The sequence below is a fragment of the Lolium perenne genome, chromosome 4, assembly GCF_019359855.2.
Source record: "Lolium perenne isolate Kyuss_39 chromosome 4, Kyuss_2.0, whole genome shotgun sequence".
NCBI lineage: Eukaryota > Viridiplantae > Streptophyta > Magnoliopsida > Poales > Poaceae > Lolium > Lolium perenne.
Genome location: NC_067247.2, coordinates 365,397,614 through 365,422,002, shown reverse-complemented (window position 1 = coordinate 365,422,002; position 24,389 = coordinate 365,397,614). Strand labels below are relative to the sequence as shown.

The 24,389-nt window shown below is 50.1% G+C and overlaps 1 protein-coding gene across 1 annotated transcript; it reads right to left on the bottom strand.

The window, feature by feature from the left end:
• Nucleotides 1-583: 583 nt before the first annotated feature.
• LOC139830302 (protein ACCELERATED CELL DEATH 6-like) lies at nucleotides 584-23,003 on the bottom strand. The gene is made up of 3 exons (XM_071818311.1): nucleotides 22,680-23,003; nucleotides 1,409-1,969; nucleotides 584-1,306 (listed from the first exon to the last, which is right to left on the bottom strand). The coding sequence occupies exons 1-3, from the start codon at nucleotides 23,001-23,003 to the stop codon at nucleotides 584-586; spliced, it is 1,608 nt and encodes a 535-aa protein (XP_071674412.1).
• Between the last annotated feature and the right edge of the window lie 1,386 nt (nucleotides 23,004-24,389).

The window sequence follows — 24,389 nt, the reverse complement described above, 5'->3', positions numbered from 1 at the left end:
GTTCCTTGCGAGACCATCACACCTTCCTTCTCATTTCATTGTACATAAACCCTCTAGCACAATGTTAAAGCAATGATGGTGTAGAAGTATGAGACACACAAGTCGATTGACAATACATTCAACATTCTGATGAAACTTCGTCCGTGAGGCCAAACAATTACCCAAATCCAAAAAAAATATCATCAAGGTAGCAAAGCAGAGTGCTTCCACTTAAGAGGTGAGTATAAGGGAACATTCGTATCATGTAATATCTTTAGTTCTTTACCAACTGTTTAGCTAGGAATTTGTCTTCCTACACTAAATTGTACATGCTCAAATAAGAGCTATATGCGGGGAAATCAAAATAAGTTGCACAACTCAAAAAAAATGTTGATAAGACTGGTAATCAGAATTTATATGATTATGTGCACAAATTCTTGAACAAAAAGATACATAACATTTACCGAAACACTTTTTCTAAAAAAAGAAGAAAAATAATATGGAGACTACAATAAATGCGAAATCCCTAACAGGCCAAAGGAAAACACCTCGCCCAAAAAATGTTGTATTTGAAGCATCTTCATCAGGGTTGCCGGTAGTTGTATCATTCGGTTCCATTTCTAGAAATGGTTCCTTTTATATGCAGCCAGACAAAAATGAATATAATGGGCCAAAATTCCATCAATGTGTTGAATAGTATTCTTGTTGTTACCAATACCAATGTCCGAATTAGCCCAATTCGAGTGCATAACGGCCGTGCTAAAAGAGCCCACTTTATCCAAAATTCTGTTTTGTTGCATAGGATAACAAGAGGGCTAATGACACCGATAGTGATGGCAGACTTATGAGCAACTGGCGCTAGCACCATATACAAACCTAGTGCAAAAGCTACCATGAAGCATGTGATCAACATTGACGCAAAATATAAGGCTACCAGAAAGTAAATTCTGCGACTGTGTGGGTTTAAAATAGAGTAACCTGAATACATGAGGCCCACGATAGACATCGCAGATGTGATGAAGGACAATGTGCTGGCTAGTATGAATGCATCAAAAGCATACCTCCCAGCAAGTGTTGGTGTGCCTCCATTAGTATGTTCATCATCTCTGTACCCTCCAGGAAGGGCGAAAGTAGCACCAAATGTCACGGTTGCAATTAGAACTGCACCAATACACAGTGTCTGTGTTGATTCTTTCATGTTCTTCAATTCTTCTCTTTGAGTATGTTTTAACTGGTGATTGTAGTTTTCCTCAAAGTGATCGCGACGACAATTACCACTCCTAGCATGAACGACTTTGAGTGCATAATGTATTCTTGTTTCACTATTCTGCACAAACGAAAGAGAAATATGTGAAGCCAAACCACACTGATCTTCATTATTTTATATTGTATCAAGGGCAGTGATTAAAAACAAAAAAAATGCATTTACCTGATCATCAAACAATCCTGGGGGAATCTTATATCGCGATATATCTAGAGCAGTTTGCCCTTTCTTATTTGATATATTTAAATGTATTTGCCGATTCCCTAACAAAGCACAAAACATGAGAAGACTCCCTGCCTGGATAGCTAGGTGTAGTGCAGTGTTTCCAGCATAGTCCTGCATGTTCAGAATCCATGAGAGTGACTTATTTCTGCAAACAAAACTGACAATCCGAACTTTATTATTCTCAGCAGCTATATGAAGGAATGTCCTTCCCATAGTGTCTTGCAAACCAGCACTGCTTGTAGACTTCTTAAGAAACATGATGATTGTCCCTCTTTCGCCAACAGAGGCAGCAACGTGTATTGGAAATAATCCTTTGTTGTCGGATTGATACAATGCAGCTGGGTTAGCTTCCAATATTAGTGAACATACACTTCCTCGATAACTTTGCTGTACAAGAGCTGCAGCAAAATGGAGAGGCGTACTCCCATTTTCATCCCTTTGTGTAGTGAGATCATTGTTCCATTCCAGGAGCTTTTTTGTAAGCTCTGCAAATGGGTCTTTCTGTTAAATTAATTAAGGTGAAAATATTACTACTACGGAAGTGAAACACTCAACTAGAATTGAAAAGCAGAGTAAGAATATTATTTTTTCTTGGAAGGCTTCAGTGATTCTTAGACCCTTAAATTATACTCCCTCCGTCCTCAACTAAGTGGACGTTTAGGTTCAAAATTTATCCACAAAAGAGTATACTTCTCTCTTTTCAATGTACTTTAAAATGCTTCTCTCTCATCACACGGGGATCAAGACCAATAACATTTAGCACATGGCCTTCTTCTTTTCTACATGCAAGTAGCACACTAGATGAGGTGAAACTAAGAGCATCTCCACTGGCGGTGCCAATAGAGACCCCCATAGGTCTATTGGGGTTCTAGAATCTAGACTTGTAGTCATAAAATAAGCTTCCAATAGCGTACCCCAAAATGCGCCGCCCAGTACAATAGCAGGCGAGCCCCACCCGCGCCCGGTACACAGGTTCCTATTGGGAGCGCTGGCTACAAACTCTAGCTTAGCACATGTGCAACGGGCCCAGCCGCAGTGAGACCCCCTCCAAAAGATTCCCCTCTCTCCTACTTTTTCTATCCCCACCTTTTTGTCTTTATGCATAGAGAGGCATGCATGGCCTGTTGCGGGGGCACCTATTGGGGTTAACCGCTGTGTGAACCTGCTCCCAATAGCACATGTCCCTCTGCCGGCATGCCCTGTAGCTTGCTGCCGGCACGCATGCCGGCGATTTTATGGGGGCTTCCGGTGGAGATGCTCTAAAGAGGTGAGAGATGGGGGGTGACACTTTGCCCTTGCAAAATTCTTAATATGCCTTGAAAAACCTAAACATACACTCTTTCAAGAACGGAGGGAGTATAATCAAATACATATTAGAATGTGAACACATTCCATGTGTTACGAAGTTTGTTATTTACATTAAAAAACATCATAAATCCACATCTTGCACATAAGAGTTATTAGACCTGAATATGGAATTCTACGCCAAGTGAGGATATAGTGCAATCAAGTGCACGTGCTCCTATTAGCTTGAGTAAAACAGTGTGGAGATGGTTCGTAAATGGAAATTATTGTTTTGCACATTTGAGTTATTTGGAAAAAGGAAAACTCAGTACAACGGTCCACAATATTATGGTAATTTAACCGTTTCTTCATCTTCGGAACATCTTATTTAAAGCATTTCTTTTATATGTTTAGAATCTTTTTCATACGAACGACCACTTTGAAGTTGCCATCGCCACCATCCCAAAGAGGGGATAAGTTGGTTTCAAAGAATAAGTTTGAAAGGGCCAGGTTTTTGAGAATTTATCGGCAGCCATAAGAAAAGGAGAGAGGTGGAACAATGTAAATGGGTGCACATTTGACAAATTTATTGGGCGTAATGAAGAAAATACGCCTTCTATTACCAACATTAACTAGGAGTATTAGCTGAAGGTTATATTGGAAATGGGCCCTTCCCTTAAATACCTTGGGGGGGAGGGGGTATTAAAATGGAGCCCCATGTAGGGGTATGCCATGATGCAGTACGTGTGGATGAAAAAGATACACTCAAGACTCACATATGTGGAACTTATTCCATGTGTACTCATACTATTGTTTCCTAGAATAGAACCTGACAAAAATTAGGTGTGAAATAAATTTGTCAAACATTGGATTGTTTTTTTATGGCCAAAACATATCGATCTTCAGATAGAGTTAAAGCAAACACTTCTGCTTCGGGACACCCCCCTCCCCAAACTCAAACAGAACAACGACTGAGATTGCCCTGTCTCCCTTCATAACGAACGTCATGAGGGTAATTAGTGAATTATCAAGTCATATGTAGAGCCATACTAAAGCCCATACGGTCTGTTTGGAAGACAATGTGTATCAACTCTGAGCAACGTTGGCCCGTTTACAAGGAGACGGTGGCCGGGTCACAAGACAAGGCTTTGGAGTTGTTTGCAACCAAGACGGTTGATGCTCGTATCGAGCTTGACCTTAACCGGCCCTCCTACCCCGTTCGAGAGAGGAGTCCACCACCCATGAGCCAAGAAGAAGCCACATAATCTCCCATTGCCCAACAACCTCCGTTGGACAATGAGTATGACGAGAATGACGATGGTGATGATGGTTTCGAGATGAATGACAACAATGTCGGTGATTTGGATAAATATTTGACGCAAGAGGAGATGGACCACTCCATTCCTTATTCCCGATGCTATGCGTCGGACTCGGATGATGATGGACCCGAAGAGGAAGTGGACGAGGATGGCTTGACGGCTAAGGAAGCCGAAAGAGCCGAGATCTTCAAGAAGGTAACCAGACGGGATATTCGGGTACCATTGTTCCGTGATGTTAGTCTTGCGGATGGAGCCGTGGTTGATGGTGTCAAAAGTTTACTTCTTGGAGCTAGGCCAATTTCCAAGAGAGATGTGGATGGTAGGACGGCTATTATCTCTAAAGGGCTCACGTTTGATACCTTCTTGGAATTGAAGATATGGTTGAAGGAGTTCTCCATTAAGCATCATCGCCCTTACATTGTTGTTCACTCGGACTTGAAGAAGCGGTACACGCTAAAATGTGTGGATAAAAGGTGCCCATGGGTTGTCCGTGCAAGACCTTTCAAAAAAGGGCCCTCTTGGCACATAACAAGTTGTGTAGCCACTCACATGTACTGGGGGCCGAAGCTTGATGGCAAGGATGCGCAGCCGGACCACCGTCAACTCACATCCGAGTTCATTGCATACAAGCTCTCGACGGAGATATCATCACTTCCTACCATGAGCATTAGGTCCGTGCAAGATACGGTCAAATCCCGGTTTGCCTACGACGTCAAGTACGGGAAGGCATGGAAGGCCAAACAAGCCGCATTCAAGATGTTGTACGGTGATTGGGAGGAAGCATACAACCGAGTCCCTAGGTTGTTGTTAGCGATGGACGCAACTAACCCGGGCATGGTGCATGTGGTGGAGCCTTCCGCAACCAAAATGACATTGCATGACGGTAAAAGAGTGAGGGTATTTCATCGTGTATTTTGGTCATTCCAGCAATGCACGAGGGCATTCGAACATTGTAGGCCGGTGATAGCCGTGGATGGTACCTTCTTGACCGGGCAGTACAAGGGCACACTATTGGTGGCAATAGCAAATGATGCGAGCAACCGTTTACTACCACTGGCTTTTGCATTGGTAGAGATTGAGAACAATGATAACTGGCAATGGTTTTTCCATATATTGAGGACGAGGGTCATACCACCCTCAAAGGAAGTGTGTGTCATCTCCGATCGTCATCAAGGAATTCTCAATGCGGTGGAGCTTGCCATTCCCGGGCATGCTCCCTTGCACCACCGATTGTTGTGGGTATACTTTATGGGTATATCAACGGCATGGCCTAGATCCGGCAAGCCCGGGTGGCCCATAGTTGGTGGTGAGGCATGTGGCCCATCGGGCGGCCCAGTTGCTGTAGATCATGAAGGATGAAGTCCAGCCCAGGAACGAGGAGCCGGATTCTAACCGACCTACGAAGGAGGCCGGATCCGTGGAGGCCCATGAAGTATCCGGATCCAGCGTGACCTAGAAGGAAGGCGGATCCTTGACGTACACGGCAAGACTTTGTACCGTAGTTAGGCGACTTGTATTTCGGCTAGGACTCTCCGTGTAAACCCTAGATCCGAGCGTCTATATAAGCCGGATCCCGGGAGCCCTAGAGGGACAACCACAACTCATTGTAACAACGCGAAAGCACCCAATAATTCCAGACAAGCAGCAGTAGGCCCTGTCATCGTGCAGGTGTTCCGAAGCTGGGTAACTCGCGTACCACCGTCCCGTGTGCACTCCGCCCTATGGCCCCTACTTCTTCTCCCCCTCGTGAGGATCCCTCCTCTGAGGTACCGTCGAATAGGCAACGACAGTTGGCGCCCACCGTGGGGCCTGTGGCGTCTGGAGGCCGGAACCGGGAGGGTTCCGCCGTGGGAAGCTACGACGACACCATCGCTGTGGGGCGCGTCCTCTACGCCGGAAATCTGCCGATCGTCCCTCCGGATGAATGTTGGATTCCGGCTAGGACAAACCCCGTCAAGCTCTCCATCGTCCCAATTGGCGGCATACACATCTTCATCGGGGAAACCGTCGATTCCGACGGAAACCCACTGGTAAGTAACGCAGACGCGACCGCCGCAGAGCTGGACGCTGTCGCGAAGATCCGATCTGAGACGCAGGAGCTTCCTAAGGAAGATTCCGCCTCGGATCTGGAAATTTCAAAGCCCACCCAATCCGCCCCTGAGTAGGAAACAACGGTGGAAGACCAATGCAGATCCGCCTGGGTCTCCCAGGTGTTAGAAAAGCAGAGGTGCCACTTCGTACACTTCTTGGCCCATACCGCCGGAACCGCCCCTCAAGAAGACGGAGCTGGTCCTGAGCAGGTAGAGGCACCGGAAAACGGCGCAGATCCGGATCAGGCTAAGCCTGCCGGAGGAAGCGAAGCTCCGGTTGAAGAGTCGATTTTGGGCAATCTGAGCCCAATTTCCGGAGATACCCCCTCCATGGAGTCTGATGACTTCGTTCGCAAGCTAGGGGAGTACGGTTTCGGTGATCAACCTGAAGTCGACTCCGCCCAGCCTAAGCAGGTTCTCGCAACGGTAGCAGCGCTGGGACAAACTGGATCTGAAGAGCCAACCAACCAATCCGACCCTCAACCATCCTAGCAAGGATCTCCAATGTCTCGGGTGCGACCCCACAGGGATTCTTCCTCAGAGGAACTCCTGTCAGCTGAGGAGATGGTGGCGCGAGCAGTTCTTAACAAACCTATAACCCCGGACGACGCCGCAGATCTGGAGGCTCTAGAGGCCACCAGACAGGAAATGCTGGCCACAGCCAAGAAACTCGCCGATACCGAAGCCGCATTAAGGGAAGAAAGGGAGCAAGCTGCAGGTCTGGCGGAAACTTTCGACAGACAGGATCGCGAGATTACTGCCACACTCGAGCAGGTCAAGAGCATGGCGAAAGAGTGGGAAGTAAAGATGACCTATGCGCAGGCGGAGGCCGATCGAATTGTTAGAGAAGCAATTCCGCCTCGCAGGATCAACTTCGCCACGCCCGCAGAGCACCGGCCGCTGGAAACCCCAAAGGACAACATGCAAAAAGCTGCGGAGCTGTTGAAGAAGAAGGACGAAGAGGTTGATATCAACTACCTCCGCACACTTGTAGCTTCAGCAATGCAGCAGCAAAGCAAGGCCGATACTTCGCGCAGGTTGGAATCCAATCCGGATAACTGTGTATCTACCGCGCAGAAGGACGCCCGCGCCGATCGGCATCCCGATGATGAATCACACACCGGATCCTCGGAGCGCAGAAGAAGAACCATGGAACACCCAAATCCGATCCCCATTCCGTCAAAGACGCCTTCGTCAGATCCAAGAAAGGGAAAGGATGCAATGTATCCCGGACGAGACAAATATCGCAACCCCTCTCCTCCGCCCAACGGTTACCCACGACCCCCTCGCCGCCGTAGTCCAGCCGGAAACACCAGGCCCCCAGGGCATGGTGGAATTATTATCCGCGACAACGTGCTGCCAAGAAACAGGAACAGGGAGCGCTCGCCGGAACCTCGCCGGAACCAGAACAATGTTCATGAGCCCGAGCCCAGGAGGAGTCGGAATGAGGAGCGCGGCCCAGAACCTCGCCGGAGCCGCGACCCAGAGCCTCGCCGGAGCCGCGACCCAGAGCCTCGCCGGAGCCGCGACCCAGAACCTCGCCAGAGCCGCGACCCGGAGCCTCGCCGGAACGACCAAGGCAGCCAGCGCCATGGCGAAGGCAGCCACAGGAGCCGGAGCCAGCACCGGGAAGGCCGAGGAGAATCAGATGGCGGAAGCAAGAAATCGGACCGCCCACCTCGCAGGTCTCCCTCACCACCACCCAGCGGTGGCGGCGGAGGTGGAGGCGGAGGCAATGGCCGGAGATCTCGCTCTCGCTCAAAATCTCCACGCCAAGGCTCGCGCGACGCGCGGGATCGCCTTAACGAGCACAGAACCGACTACATTGGTCCGAAGTGCTTTGGCAGGATGATTCGAGAGGAACCAAAGCCAAGGATGAACCTCAAGCTACCCGGAAATCTGAAGCATTATGATGGCACCGAAAGGCCGGATACCTGGATTGAGGATTACTATAATGCTGTAACCTTCGCCGGAGGAACCCCTTAACATCGCCTGCCGCATGCTTCAGTTGTACCTTGTAGGTCCAGCCCGGATCTGGCTCAGCGACCTCGAGAAGAATTCCATCTTTTGCTGGTTTGACCTGAAGAACGCTTTCGAGAAACACTTCAGGGGCACCTACAAGAGACCTGCCACAACAAGCGACCTGCAGGCATGTATCCAGAAGAAGGGCGAAACATCGAGGAATTTCCTCACCCGATGGTTGGCATGCAGAAACGAGTGCGAGAACGTCGACAACCGCACAGCAATGCACGCCTTCATTGGGGGCTTGCAGCGAGGAGGATTGCTGCGATACAAGCTAACTTGCTTGGTCAATGCAAACAAACTGACGTTGGATGACATGATCACCATCGCCAGCGATCACACTGCCGCCGATGATGACGCAGGCGGTGATCTCGCAGCTACAGCAATCCCACTGCATCAACAAAAGAAGAACCGTGACAATGGTAGCAGCAGCAGCCATAAGCGCAAGAACCCTGATGACCAGAAGAGTGGCGGATCCGAGATGGTCGCCATGGCGTTTCAACGCGGAGGTTCAGGAGGCGGACGAGGATGCGGACGTGGAGGCGGAGCCGGCAGGGGTCAGCAGCATACCTCCGAGGTCACGGCTGGCGGATCCCGCGCCCCGCAAACCTACGAGGAGTACAGAGACATGCCCTGCCTGGCCCACCTGGATCCGGTTACAGGGAAGTCCACTCACACCAACCGCAACTGCAAGTGGGTCAATGATCTAAAAAATGACCCGGAGGCAGGTTACAAGCACGCCCGGAAGCACCGCCCACGCGGCAAAGGTGGCAAGGGCAAGAACAAGGACAAAGAGGAAGATAGTTCCGAGGCGATGGATGAGGATGATAACTCGCCGGATCCCAAGGCAGGATCCGCAGGTAAATCCAATCCATTCGATAAAAAGAGCGTGGGGGCTTACCACACTTTCCTCGGGACACCAACGGTACGCGCCTCCAAGTCAGCCACCCGGATCCTGAACGCCATAGTTCCGGCTGTGCCGCAGTACGTCAGGTGGTCGGAAATCCCGTGCACATTTGATAGGAAGGATCACCCCGCAATTATGCCAAAGGAATGCTACGCCTTGGTTGTAAGTCCCCGCATAGACGGGTATGACTTCTCCAAGTGCCTCATGGATGGCGGAGCCAGCCTGAACATCATGTACCTGGAGACTCTAGAGCGGATGAACCTCACCAAGGAACAGCTCAAACACAGCAACACTGAGTTTCATGGCGTGGTTCCGGGTAAGAAGGCGAATTCCCTCGGCAGCATCACACTTCCCGTGGCTTTTGGCGATGTTCATAATTTCCGCGAAGAAAAGATCACGTTTGAAGTTGTGCCCTTCAAGAGCTCCTACCACGTCATCTTCGGCAGGCCCACCTACCACAAGTTCCACGCAAGAGCGTGCTACATCTACAACAAGCTCAAGATTCCGGGTCCTAAAGGTATGATTACCGTATCCGGAGACTACAAAAAGGCTCATGAGTGCGAGTTGGGCGAAGCCGCCTTCGCAGAGTCTGTGATATCTGGAGAAGAGCTGAAAGGCTACAGAGCCGCGGTGGATCCGACTGAGATGCAGACCACCAAGAAGCAGATCTCCGAGCAGAAAACCTCCTTCAAGGCCGCGATAGAAACCAAGAAGCACGACCTGATCAAAGGCGACTCTTCCAAGCAGGTTTCAGTTGGAGCCAACATGGACCCCAAATAGGAAGACGCGCTCGTCGAGTTCCTCCGCGCTAACATGGATATCTTCGCATGGCAACCTTCTGACATGTCCGGAGTACCTAGGGAACTCGCCGAGCACTACCTCAACATAAATCCGGGGGCCAAACCGGTGAAGCAAGCTATGCGACGCTTTGGAGATAAGAAGCGCCGCGCCATAGGAATGGAACTAGCAAAGTTACTAGAAGCAGGTTTTGTAATAGAAGTTATCCACACCGATTGGGTCGCGAATCCCGTCCTTGTACCCAAAAAGAACACTGAAATACTAAGAATGTGCATCGATTACTCTGGCTTGAACAAGCATTGCCCGAAGGATCCGTTCCCCTTGCCGCGCATTGACCAAGTCATTGATTCGACGGCGGGGGCGGAACTTCTGTGTTTTCTTGATGCATATTCCGGGTATCATCAGATCCGGATGAAGGAATCCGACCAAAAGGCGACTTCATTCATTACCCCGTTTGGTACTTACTACTATGTTACTATGCCTTTTGGTTTGAAAAATGCAGGTGCCACCTACCAACGTACGATGCAGCGGTGCCTGAAGGACCAAATTGGCCGGAACGTGCACGCTTACGTCGACGACATCGCGGTCATGACCCGGAAAGGATCCGACTTGATCAGCGACCTCACAGAAACCTTCGACAATCTCCGCAGGTACAAGATGATGTTGAATCCGCTGAAGTGCGTCTTTGGCGTGCCAGCCGGAAAACTCCTTGGCTTCATAGTCTCTCACAGAGGCATTGAGGTTAACCCGGAAAAGATCAAGGCAATCCTGTGTATCAAACGGCCAACTTGTCTTAAAGACGTGCAACGACTAACTGGTTGCGTCGCAGCAATCAGTAGGTTTGTTAGCCGTCTTGGCGAGAAGGCGCTACCTCTGTACAAGCTGCTGAAGAAAACAGACAACTTTGTCTGGGACGATGCAGCCGATGCAGCTCTTCGGGGGTTGAAGGAAATACTCACCTCCCCACCTATCTTGGCAGCCCCAGCAGAGTCAGAGCCAATGCTCCTCTATCTGGCAGCTACCAACAAAGTCATCAGCCTCGTCATCGTGGTGGAGCGAAAGGAAGAAGGTCATGAATATGACGTCCAGAGACCTGTCTACTACATTAGCGAGGTGCTGACGGAGTCAAAGCAAAGATACCCTCACTTTCAGAAGCTAGCTTATGGAGTGTTCCTAGGTAGCCGGAAGCTGAGACACTACTTCCAAGAGCATCCAGTAACAGTTGTGAGCAAGGCTCCGCTGTCAACAATTCTCAACAACGCTGATGCAACAGGACGTACGGCTAAATGGGGCATCGAATTATCCGCCTTCGACATCGCTTACAAGCCTAGGACTGCGGTTAAATCCCAAGTCTTGGCAGATTTCGTCGCAGATTGGACAGAAGCTCCAGATGCAAGTCTGGAGCCGGAACCAGAAACATGGGTCATGCACTTCGATGGATCCAAGCAGCATCAAGGCTCAGGAGCCGGAGTCACCCTGAAGTCCCCTACCGGAGAAGAACTGCAGTACGTTCTGCAGATCCACTTCGAAGCTACAAATAACATGGCGGAATACGAGGCTCTACTACACGGTCTGCGCATCGCTAAGGAAATCGGGATCAAGCACATCATATGCTGTGGAGATTCCGACCTGGTGGCACAACAAGTAGCCGGAACCTGGAACGCCAGAAACTCCGTCATGGCGGCCTACAGAGACGAAGTTGATGAGATCGCCAAGTGCTTCTTCGGATACGAAGTCAAGTACGTCAGGAGAGACGATAACACAGCGGCAGACATGCTATCCAAGCTCGGATCCGGCAGGAAGCGAATTCCGCCTGGCATTTTCCTGGAGCATCTCCGGATACCCTCAGTTAAGGGCGCTAACCCGGAAAACCCAGAGGTGGCAGTGTCTCCGGCTAGGGAGGTGATGGCTATCATTCCGGCTTGGACACAGCCTTTCCTGGACTACCTCATCGATCAAAAGTTGCCAGAGGACGAGGTCCTGGCGCGACAGATCGTCAGACGAGCGAGAACCTACACAATTGTTGATGGACAGCTCTACAAACGAAGTGCAGCAGGGGTGTTTCTCAAATGCGTCTCCAATCAAGATGGCATTGAAATCCTCAGAGAGATCCACGCAGGGGATTGCGGGCATCACGCCGCTCCCAGGTCCCTCGTTGCCAAAGCTTTCCGGCTAGGATTCTACTGGCTCACAGCTAAAGAAGATGCTGACAAGTTGGTAAAAACCTGCCGAGGTTGTCAGTACTACGCTACTCAACCAAATGCTCCAGCCCAAGAGCTGAAGACCATACCTATCACCTGGCCATTTGCGGTCTGGGGGCTCGATATGGTTGGTAAGTTAAAAAGATCATCTCCTGGCGGTTTTGAATACCTTCTGGTCGCTGTTGACAAATTCAGCAAGTGGATCGAGGCAAAGCCAGTGAGAAAAGCCGATGGTGCTACGGCACTAAAATTCGTCTGCAGCCTCGTGATGAGATTCGGCATCCCACACAGCATAATCACAGACAATGGCACAAACTTCGCTCAAGGAGAGTTGAGGGATTATTGTGACACAATGGGAATTCGACTGGACCTTGCATCTGTGGCTCATCCACAATCCAACGGTCAAGTTGAAAGGGCTAACGGTCTAATATTATCAGGAATTAAGCCGCGCCTTGAAGAACCGCTGCGACGAGCAGCCGGAGCTTGGGCTGACGAGTTGGAAGCTGTTTTGTGGAGTTTACGAACTACCCCTAACAGATCAACAGGGTTCACCCCATTTTTCCTGGTATACGGATCCGAAGCCGTGCTTCCCTCCGACATCATCCACGATTCACCGCGAGTTTCCGCCTACAATGAAGAAACAGCTGATGAGGCCAGACACCTATCTGTGGACCTGATCGAGGAAGCTCGGAACCTAGCTGACCAGCGCTCCGCCATCTATCAGCAGAAGCTCCGACGCTATCACAGTCGTCGAGTTCGGAATCGCTCCTTCATGGCAGGAGACCTGGTCCTCCGCCTTCGACAGGTGAAAGACCATAAGCTGCAATCTCCATGGGAAGGACCCTTCGTCGTTAGCAAAGTGCTTCATAACGGGTCGTACTACCTTGTTGATTTCCGCGAGCTGAAGGATAGACCTGCTAATTGGCACCGAAAACGCAAGCGTGAGGATCCGGATGACATCTACGATGAGACAGATCGCCCTTGGAACATTGCACAGCTACGTCCTTTCTACACTTAGCATATTTTTTCCGAGTTACAAACTCTGTAATAGTTATACATGATCAATGAAATAAAGCTTATGGTTCACTCTCTGAGTCTTTTACCTCCTTTACTTGTTCATTTTTAGATCATGTATGTTTTCCGACTAAAACCGCAGAGCTGGATATTTCCACCTAGGCGTGTATAAAAGTTGTGATTTTCAAAAATCGTCCTTTAGGACGTAAGCTTAAGTTTTCTGATTAAGTTGTTCTCTGTTGCGAACTCGTGGATTCCTAGTAGCGATTTCCGGCACCTATGCTTGGGGGCTTGTTTCCGCGGTTATTGACGGATTGCCATTGGGCTTCGTCGCCGCTGGCGAGCGTTTCCGGCTAAGGTCTTCCGGCTCGCGGAAGGTCAAGCGGGCAAGCCGGAAAACAACGAAGTCAGCACTTGCTTTCCGACAAAAAACGAAACATGCACATAACATTAACGGATAGCAGGATAAGTGTTTCCGCCCCATGCATAATTGTTTCGTTCCTAGCTACTTAAGAATTTAAAGTCTTATTACAAACCCTCGCTGGGGCCAAAATGATGCATTGTCTTTCCCGCAGGAATAAAAGTTTTTACTCCCCCTTAGCCGGAGAAGTCTTGCCTTCTGGATCTTTCTCCTTGGCGCCTTCGGCCGGAGACGACACGTCTTCATCACTTTCTTTTTCCTCATCAGAAGCTGCAGTGCTGGTCTTGGGTTCTTCTTGGGGAGCGTCCTTGGAGCTGGTCCAGGTATATTGGGTTCCGGATTCCGCAGGTCGCGCCTTCGCGTCGAGCTCCTTTTGAAGTTCCGCTTCCAAGGGCTCGTCTGCAGGAAGAACGACCTTGTCGTAGAATTCCTCGTGCCGGATCCTGCGCGCGATACGGGTGTCGTAGCCGCTCACTGCATCCAGGAGCGCGTTAACATCAGCATCCGGAGGAACGCCCGTGGTCACTTGATCAAGATCAAGATCCGGATTATGTGCTAAGCACATGGTCAAGGCCATTGCAGCTGCGCCTCGGGCTGATGATGCTTGTAGATCCGTCACCAGCTCCGGAAGAATGTCCATCTTTCCAACAAGCTTGCGGACGTTGCAAGTGCGGCTCCTCTTGATGGATAAGTTATAGCATATCTTGCGGGAGGCGGAGATGAGATCTTTGCAGTCATCGCCTGCGAGTTGAAGAAGGTCATCCCGTGGAAACAAATTCCGGCGCTGTTCCGGATACCCAAGCGGCTCTGCGTAAAGATAATCAGGATATAAGCATGCAATTTGAGCACAAAGTGAAAAGTCGGAGCAAACATCTAGACAAAGGTTTCAGCATCGTACCTAAGATGTTTTCGTTGAGCAAGTCCCAGTGATGCTCCGCGGTCTCCATATACTTCCGGAGTCCATTGAGCTCTTTTTGCTGCCTCTTGATGGTCTCGCTGTCAGCATTCTTCTTCAATATCATTTCGCCCTTTTCTCTGATGAGCTCGGAGTTTTTCTCCGCCAGCTGCTTCTCGGCCTGCTCCCTCTTTAGTTCCGCCTCCTTTAGCTTCGTTTCCAAGTCTTGGTACGAGGAGCGCAGGTTCTCAAGTTCTGACGAGGCTGCAGCAAGGGAAGAGGATGCACCTATAATAACATAAGTTAACAGCAAGTTTCAAGTCGGAATATGACCAATGGCGAAGAAGACGGAAACCAACCTTGGGCGTCCGCCAGTTGTTTGGTCAGTTCCGCATTCTCATCCTTCAGAGTCCGGATATTTTCCGCCTGATTCAGAGTAACGCGGCGCTGAAGGGCGATGTTCTTGTGCAGCTCATAGTGCAGCGCCTGCTGTTCCTGTAAAACATAGACAGAGCAGGAGTAAAAATTCCGCCTGTAACAGTGGTTTCTTCCAAAGCATTATTGCCGAAACTTTTCCGCATTAATGCTTGGGGGCTACGGATCCAATTTCAAAACTTTCCCGGAAGTAATCTTTCTCTAAGCATCTAAGCGCTAACTATTTTTTGAGTTTCCGCCTACATGCTTGGGGGCTACTGGGGAGTACCTTTTGCTTGCAGACGAGCTTGTCGAGGAACTGGCCGACATTTTTCTTGAAGTCCTGGATTTCCGACGTCCCGGAGTCAGGCTTCCCCCAGGCTTTGTTCAGCATGGCGTTGAGCAAGTCTTGCTCAAGCTCCCATTTCTCCGCCTCGGACAGCTTGTTGAAAAACTTGGTAGCATACGCCTTGGGGGTGGAAGTGGTGTCAGCCGGATCTCCAAAATTCTTCGGAAAAACGACGATGTCGCCAGCACCGTCTCCAGCCTTCTCAGAAGAAGTGACTTCAGCCTCTCCTTGGCCTTGTTCTTCCGCGTCTTCTTGGGCAGGGCCTTTGGCCTTAGGATCTTCTCCGCCCACCTTCTCGCTGCTAACCGGAATTATTTTCGGTGGAGTGTTTGTGGTAGGAGGGGGAGATGGATCAGCCTGAGGAGGAGACGGTTGAGGAGTAGGGTGGGAGGCACTTGGCGGAACTGGAGTAGAAGGACCAACGGCTGGAGACTTTTTCATATATTTGGTGATGGGTTCTTGGCCGGAGGTCCGCGTGGCGGTGGTGCTCGGATTCCTGCAAACAAGTGAAAGGGGTTAAATAAGAGATAATTTCGCTAAGATAAAATTGCATCATGTTCGGAAACTTACGGGGCGCCGGGGATGATGGGGCGCGAGCGCTGACCAGCTGTTGAAAGCATTCTCAGGTGCGCACGCTCCGCTTTCCTTGAGTCTAGCGGAGGTGGCTTTGTGGTCTTGGGCTTCTTGGCGGAGGCCTCGCCGCTAGCTCCGGCTTCAGAGCCGGAAGCCTTGGCGCGGGGACGCTTCGTAGGACGAGGGGCCGCCTTGTGGGGTGCCTGTTCCTCTTCCTCCTCATCGTCTTCCGGAGCCTCCTCCGCCGCGTCGCCGGTGACAGGGACACGAAGAATGGTGCGGAAGCTTTCCTCCGCCAAAGTGTTGAGCTGGAAGGAAAATGAATAAAAGTTAGAGTTAACATCCAAAAACTTGTGAAGTTTGAAGCAACAAAAAGAACAGAGCTTACCGGAGGACACTGGTCGTTAATGTAGATGTCCTTGATCAGTTCCGGGACTTGTTGGCCCCTGGGAATCTTCACCAAGGTCTTGAACCTTCTCTTCAGGGAGTCGGCCGGAAGATCGTGGCGGGTAACCCGGAGGAGATCATCCGCCCCGGTATAAGCGCACATCAAGCGTGCGTTGTAGCGCAGTGGCTGGATTCTCCGGGAAAACCAGCTAAGAGTGAGCTGGGCTCCGGTCAGTCCGTCGTGGACTAGCCAGGAGATTCTCCGCGCTGCCTTCTCCAGGATCGGGGTTTGGGCGAGCGAAGGAACGAAGCTCTAGCTTGCGAGCTCTTCCGGAGGCTCGTTGATGAACTGGGGCAAGCCTTCGTGGACATCCGGAACTGAAGCGTTCTTCTCATAGAACCATCCGGCGTTCCAGTACCGGACGGATTCGTGCGAGTCGTGGGGAGGATACATGCGGCTTGGGCGGAGCATAAACGTCATGCTCCCGCAGTTCACCATTGCTTTGTCCTTGGTTTCTTTCTTCACCCGGAAAAAGAACTGCCATAACTTGACGCCTGGCCGGATCCCAAGGTGCCCTTCGCAAAGAGTTACGAAGTTGGACAGGAGGAGATATGAGTTTGGGCAGATGTTGTGGGGTTGGAGCCCGTATGTGTTGAGGACGGAGAGAAAAAACTCCGAGCAGGGAAGTGAAAGTCCGCGTTCCACCCAAGCCTTGGTCATAACAATTTCTCCGGCTTCGGGCTTGGGGACGTCGGAGTCACGTGTGAAACTCCAATGAGTGGAAATCATGCCCTCGTTCTGGAGCTCTCTAAGCTCCACATCAGTAGTTGCGCAGGGCCACCACTGACCCCGCTCTCCTTCACGGATCCGGGCCTTGGACGCCCTCTTGTTTTCCGCCTCCTGAACCTTTGCAGCCATCCTAGCTTGTCCCTCAAGTTCTTCTTGGAGCTCTTGGAGGGAGGGGATCCGGCTTGGAGCGGTGCTGGAAGATGCGGAAAACGGTTGAGCTAGTCTAGTGTCGGAAACATATGGTGGCAGGAATGATATGGGATCCGGGCATATTGGTTCTATTTGATTGGGATCCGGGCTACTCGGAGAGCTACCAGTACAATGCGAAGAATCGAGTGGCATGCTTCCGGCTGCACCCATACAAAGTGTTTGAGTACCCGGATCACCTAAGTCTATCTTCTACACTAAGTCTAAGTCTATCTTCTACGAGGCCGGCGCACTTACCGCTAATGGCGCGGTGGCTCGACGGAGCTCCGGTGAAGATGGGGTCGCCGGACTTGAAGAAAACCGACCCGCGTGACCACGAATCGGCGGCGGAGAGAAATTCCCGTTCAACCGCAGGAATCTTGGCGCGAGGGGAGTCTTGGATTGGCGGCGCGTGAAGCTCACCGTGGCGAAGATCGCCGGAATCGAGATCCGTCGGGCGGCGCGGCGCAAGGAGGAAGATGAAGTGGTGAGGAGAGGTGAAAGAATGAGAATTTACCGAGCCGCGGGGTATTTATAGGCCGCACGCGGAGATTCGGGATTCGGATCCGACGGTGGAAACGGAACGGTCACACCGTTGGATGGGTGACACGTGTTTTAGGTCAACTACGGTAAAACGACGTGGAGGTAACTTAACCGTGCACTCCCGAAAATTCCGGCTAAAGATTTGTATCTGCGAAAATTTAGCGCGGGAAATGAGGAGGTTGTGCGCGGGAAAAGCGGAGCTTCCGTTGTTATGCGTGATCTGAAGATGAAGGATTTCCGAAGGAATGAACCCGGAATCAAGTAAGAAGTTTTGAAGCTCTTCAAGATTCTCTTCGTTTCCGAGCTGTATGAAGTCGGAGGAATGATGAATCTCGGAGAACTTCGGGGGCTACTGTTGTGGGTATACTTTATGGGTATATCAACGGCATGGCCTAGATCCGGCAAGCCCGGGTGGCCCATAGTTGGTGGTGAGGCATGTGGCCCATCGGGCGGCCCAGTTGCTGTAGATCATGAAGGATGAAGTCCAGCCCAGGAACGAGGAGCCGGATTCTAACCGACCTACGAAGGAGGCCGGATCCGTGGAGGCCCATGAAGTATCCGGATCCAGCGTGACCTAGAAGGAAGGCGGATCCTTGACGTACACGGCAAGACTTTGTACCGTAGTTAGGCGACTTGTATTCCGGCTAGGACTCTCCGTGTAAACCCTAGATCCGAGCGTCTATATAAGCCGGATCCCGGGAGCCCTAGAGGGACAACCACAACTCATTGTAACAACGCGAAAGCACCCAGATAATTCCAGACAAGCAGCAGTAGGCCCTGTCATCGTGCAGGTGTTCCGAAGCTGGGTAACTCGCGTACCACCGTCCCGTGTGCACTCCGCCCTATGGCCCCTACTTCTTCTCCCCCTCATGAGGATCCCTCCTCTGAGGTACCGTCGAATAGGCAACGACACCGATGGTGCATGAGGCATTTTTGTGCAAACTTCTATCGGGCATGCAAGAGCAAAGAGTTGTCTAACCTTCTTCAAGATTGTTGCCTCGCTTACTCTGAGCGCCGCTTCGCAAACCTATACAACGGCTTGCTGAAGCACAGAGACCTCAACGCGGGTGGTCAAGAGTTTCTTCATAGACACCTTATATTTAACTCAAAGTGGGCAAGAGCTTATGATGAGGACGGGAGGAGATATGGCCAAATGACAAGCAACATGGCCGAGTGCTTCAACAATGTGTTGAAGGGTGCCCGTGCATTGCCCGTGACGGCAATCATTCAATACACATTCAAGAAGTTGAATGTCTATTTCCAGAACTACACCGACGAAACGGAGAAGGAAATTGCTCGGAATTGCGAGTTCCCAACGAAGGTTGAAGAGTTCATGGAATTTCAGGCAAGGAAGGAGGACTCACAAACGGCTACATGTTATGACAATGTTGACTGGGTTTACCAAGTGAATGAGCCGGGAGGCACCACACAAGGTGGTGTCCAACACGGAGGCCGGGCTTTCTGTGTGTCCCTAAAGACATGTGAATGCACATGTAGGAGGCCCTCTTTGCTTCATCTGGCTTACTCCCACTTGCTAACAGCGGCACACACTAGACATGTCGACTACAATAACCCGCTCACCGTTCGGGAGTCCGAGTTCTCAATCGAAGCCACAAAGAGGACATGGGCTCCTAGGTTTTCTCCTTACTTGGATCAATCACAATGGCCAGAGTATCATGGAGTGCAAGTTTGGCCAGATCCGGAATGGAAGGTTGTGAAACGTGGAAGAAGAAAGACAAAGAGTTATCACAGAGATATGGATAGATGGGGTCATTCGGGAAACAAGTTATTCCAAGAGTCTCGCGAGCCAACTAATTGTGGAACATGCAATAGCAAGGGCCACAATAAAAGGAAGTGTACATCCGGCAAAAAATCAAAGGGCAATGATGCTACCAGAAGTCAAGCATCAAGTAGCCAACAAGCTTCAAATCAACCTCCAAGCCAACAAACCCCAAGCCAACAAGCGGCAAGCCAACAAGCTCCTTCGCCACAAGGTCCAAGCCAACAAGCTCGAAGGCAACAAGCTCCAAGCCAACAAGCTCCTTCGCCACAAGGTCCAAGCCAACAAGCTCGAAGGCAACAAGCTCCAAGCCAACAAGCTCCTTCTCCACAAGGTCCAAGCCAACAAGCTCGGAGGCAACAAGCTCCAAGCCAACAAGCTCGTTCGCAACAAGCTCCAAGGAAACAAGCCCCAAGCCATCAATCACAATGGCGACAAGCTCCAAGGCAACCAAGGATTCATGTAGGGCTTAGTAGAGGTCGCCATGGTGGACGTCGGGGTACTAGTATGCTAGGATACCTAGCGGGGCCTTATCCGTATGTGTCTCTAAGTTACTAATTGCACTGTACTATATATTTTCCTATTCCGTGACTAACTTTGGTTTTCTCAATTTTGTTTTCAGGTATGGCAAACCAACCCAACAAGGGGAAGGGGGCGTGGGAGGGCAATGAGAAGGAGGAGTCGGTTTGGGAGGAGGCGGTAAGGAGAAGGAAGAACTTGAGAGGAAGAAGGAGGAGGAAGACAACAAGATGGCCGAGCGTGCCCGTATGCAAAGGGAGTATGAGCAATATGGCACGAGAATAAGAGGAATGAGAAGATCAAGGCTGAACGGGACCGCTTGGCACGGGAAAATTTCCTGAGGAGCTGCCAACTTGCTCAAATAGAGAGGGAGAGGGCCAATAGGATGCACCTAGAGGAGGTGGCTAGGGAGGCTGAACGCATCAAGGAGGAAAGAGCTCAAGCGGAAGCTGCAAAGACGGATGAGCGCCACCACTTCTTCGATTCGGTCGTTCAGTTGGCTCGTGACATAAGGGAGAAGGAAGAATTGGCTGAAGAATCTAAGAAGAAGAAGAAGGCGAGGGGGGAGGGAGCCTTTGCCACACAGTGATGTCCCTTTGGCAATGTTCTTGTTGTCAAACCTTTATGTTGTCGAACCATGATGTTGTGTGAAACTTGATCTTCTCGAACCTTCATGTCGTTGAACCTTATTGTAATTGGAACCTCGATGTCGTCGAACCTTATTTGTTGTTTGAACCATTATGCTGTGTCGTACATATTCTGTCCAATGTTGTATTCAAAACTGTTGGAGTATGGTAGGATTTTTCATTGGTTTAACACAAGTCAATGTGTGGCGCCCTTCCCACTGGCCCCACACATGCCAACATATATCAACTTTTGGGTCGAAAACATCCAGGGGCTCCGGACGATTAGTCCTTAGCCGTTTTGGCGAGCCTCTTTGTGTGGCACCCGTGGCATCGGCGCCACACAAACAAGGTCGCAAAACGGCTAAGTCCCAGACGATTTGTCTTACAGTATGTTTTGGGCAATTACAAATGCATGTGTGGCGCCGATGGGAGGGGCGCCACACATGCTGCCACGTCGGATCGGCGCACCAGCTCAGCGTCGAGGGCGCCACGTCGGCTGGGAAAGTGGCGCCGGCAGGACAGGCGCCACACTGGCATGTGTGGCGCCCATGGGAGGGGTGCCACACAAAAGGGTTAGATGGGTGAAATAGTTTGGCCGGAGGGTCAGTTTGTGCTTTTCTTTCATTTTTGGGTTATTTCTGTGTAAATCGCCTTGGATCTCCCTCCTCCTCCACCCAAACTCAAACCCCTCCGGGGAATAGCTAGAGGAGGTCTTGTTCTATAGTCTCTCCGAGCCAAATCTCATACCCCCTTGTATTCTTGAAGATATTTGCTATCTAGGTTTTCTTGGAAACCCTAGGTGGGCAAAATCACCCGGAACCATCCAGGCTGTGGATTTGCTCCGACAAGGATTGTGAATGTTTGGAGGCTGCCTCAAAGTCTACCACAAGTGAAAGAGATATTCCTTCGTGGGATTGGCCCGGAGAAGAAGGTGAGCCTTCGTGGCGTTGGAAAATCCTTCGTGGGATCCCCACCTCTTGATTTGCTGGCGCTATTTGAATGCTTTCAGAAAGGTGGTTTGCCATTGTATAAGTTGAACTTTGGAGTTATTACTCTTCTACCAAAAAAGGAAAATACAACCCAAATTCAACAATATAGACCCATTTGTCTACTGAATGTGAGTTTCAATTTTTTTTACTAAAGTGGCAACAAACAGAATCTCGGAAGTAGCTTAAAAAGTAATTAGACCAACACAGACTGCGTTTATTCCAGGGAGAATTATTTCAGAGGGATTTGTGGCATACTTGATGGGGTGATCTTCAAAATTGATTTTGAGAAAGCGTATGATAAGGTAAAATGGCCTTTTTGCAACAAGTACTTCGTATGAATGGGTTTGATCCTATTTGGTGTGAGAGGATTAAACACTATGTGTAAGGTGGGAGTGTCGAAATCCGGATGAATGATGATATTGGTCATAATTTTCAAACTAGGAAGGGCTTACGACAAGGTGATCCTTTGGCATCGATACTTTTCAATATTATAGCAGACATGTTGGCTATCCTTATTGCTCGGGCTAAAGAAGATGTGAAAGTTGGTAGTCTCATACCGCACTTAATTGATGGGGGATTTCTATTCTACAATATGCGGATGATACGATTTTATTCATGGACCATGATATTATCAAAGCTATTAACGGATGAAGCCTGGTGATTAGGGGGTACGTGAGCACCCCTTCTCTAATTGACACGTGTCAAACGGTGTTATCCGGCTGTGAGAATATCACACTCTCTCCCCCCGCTCGTTGACCGGTCCTCCTTCGTCAAAGCATAGAGCGACCATCATCAGTCGGCCCCCAAGCCCCCATATCCTCTCGTTCTGCTCCCTTCTTGTCCATATCCACTCCACCTCATCTCTCTCCGCAGCAGGCGACGAATCAAGAGGACAGCGATGCTCATGTTTAGAGGAATTTGGAAGATTTGCAGCTCGGGTTAGGGGATTTTTACGCCAGCGATGAAGCCGTGCTCCGCGTGTCTCGCTTGCAGGCTAGCGCTGTGTTCGTGTGGGGGCCATCCACCGCGGGCGGAGCAAGCTACGGCGGCGGCGGCCATCAACGCCATCCAAGTCAAGGCCCCCCTCGCGCGTGACGCCCCTGCCTCTCTCCTGTACCTCGTCGTCCGCTGATTCTCGTAGAGCAGCAGCTCCAAGAGAGACAGCTGCAGCGCGGCCACTCCAGGAGATCTCCGTGGCAGGGGTAGCGCGGCCGGCTCGGGGACGACGCGGTGGTCCGCGGCGAGGCGACGCCCCAGGTCCCCCGTTGGCGCCCTTCCTCTTGGTGCCCTGCATCTCTCCCGGGACGGGCGGGTGTAGGGGGCGCGGTGGGCGGTGGCAGCCTCGGTGCTAGCCCGACCGCGGCGGCCTCCCCAGGCGCGTTCCTGACGGCGGCGGTGGCACCGGCGCGTGCCCGGCGGCAGGGGCATCCCTAGGCGCCTTCCCCGCGGCGGCACGGCCTCGGCGCTAGCCCGATTCGGCCGCCTCTCCTGTACCTCTTGATTCGCTTTGCTTCTTCTTGTTTCTTCAGACTTGGAAGATTGGAGTTGGGGGAAAAGAAATCCCGGCGCAGAAGCACGGGCACTATCTTGCAAGCAAATTTGTGTGGATTGGGCTGTATAAGCTGATTTTGATGGTGTCGTTTGTTACTTTTTGTTTTGTGGAACAAACTCGATTTGTTCATCTGTCTAACGACCTGATTCTCGCTCCAAGAGAGACGACCTGTTCCGCTCTTCCTCGTTGGATTTGGTAGAGGAGAGGAGATTTTGTATTAATTATTATGGTTGATTTTTCGACTAGGGGGAGCTGAGCTGAGATGCGGCAGTGAAGAGATGATCCCACAGCATTAAAAAAACTCCCAACTGCGCTAGTGGACAACGTTTACAGCTCATTTTGATTGATACGCATCTGAAAAGTGGATAAAAAGTAGTTTTGACGCCGTGATTGAGAAATTGAATCTCAACGTTGATCCAACGGTAGCTAGTGGGTGCACACGTACCCCCCCGAACACCAAATCCTCTCTCATTAATATGAATTCTGTCAATTCTTGAATAACTATCGGGACTAAAGATAAATTTTCATAAGAGTGAAATTTTCTGTTTTGGTAAAGCTAAGGATATTGAGCACCAGTACAGAGATATTTTTGGGTGCGAATCTGGAACTTTACCTTTTAGATATCTCGGAATTCTGATTCATTATAGGACACTCCGAAATGCATAATGGAACCCTATTGAGAATCGTTTTGCATCTAAACTAAGTTGTTGTCGTGGGAAAATGTTGTCTTATGGAGATAGATTTGTTTTGATTAATTCGGTCCTTACAAGCTTGCCTATGTTTATGCTATCCTTTCTGGAAGTGCCAGTTGGGGTAAGGAAACGATTAGATTATTAAGATTATTATTGATCAATTTTTTTTGGCAATCCGAGAACAATATGAAGAAGTATATACTTTCTAAGTGAAATATTTTGTGCCGACCTAAGGACCAAGAGGGGTTAGGAATTGAGGTATTAGAGTTAAAACATAAATGCTTACTCAGTAAATGGCTGTTTAAACTCCTTTCGGAGGAGGGTATGTGGTAGCAACTGTTACAGAACAAATACCTCAAGAATCAAACTTTGTCACAAGCTGAAGCTAAGCCAACTGACTCACCGTTCTAGATAGGTCTTATGCATGTTAAGTCTGAATTTTTTAATCGAAGATATTTTAAACCGGGGAATGGATGTACTGTTGGAGGATGTTGGGAAGTACACCTCTCAGCCAACAATACCCGGTTCTTTATAATATAGTGCAACATAAAAACGTCCTAGTCTCAACGG

Excerpts from the sequence above, each read along its gene's own strand:
- LOC139830302 (XM_071818311.1), bottom strand. The coding sequence starts at position 23,003 with ATGCCCCTGCCGCCGGGCACGCGCCGGTGCCACCGCCGCCGTCAGGAA. Across the intron at positions 1,970-22,679 it reads CGACGAGGTACAGGAGAGAG|AAAGACCCATTTGCAGAGCT; the intron begins GCAGGGGCGTCA and ends TTAATTTAACAG. Across the intron at positions 1,307-1,408 it reads CAGGATTGTTTGATGATCAG|AATAGTGAAACAAGAATACA; the intron begins GTAAATGCATTT and ends TCGTTTGTGCAG.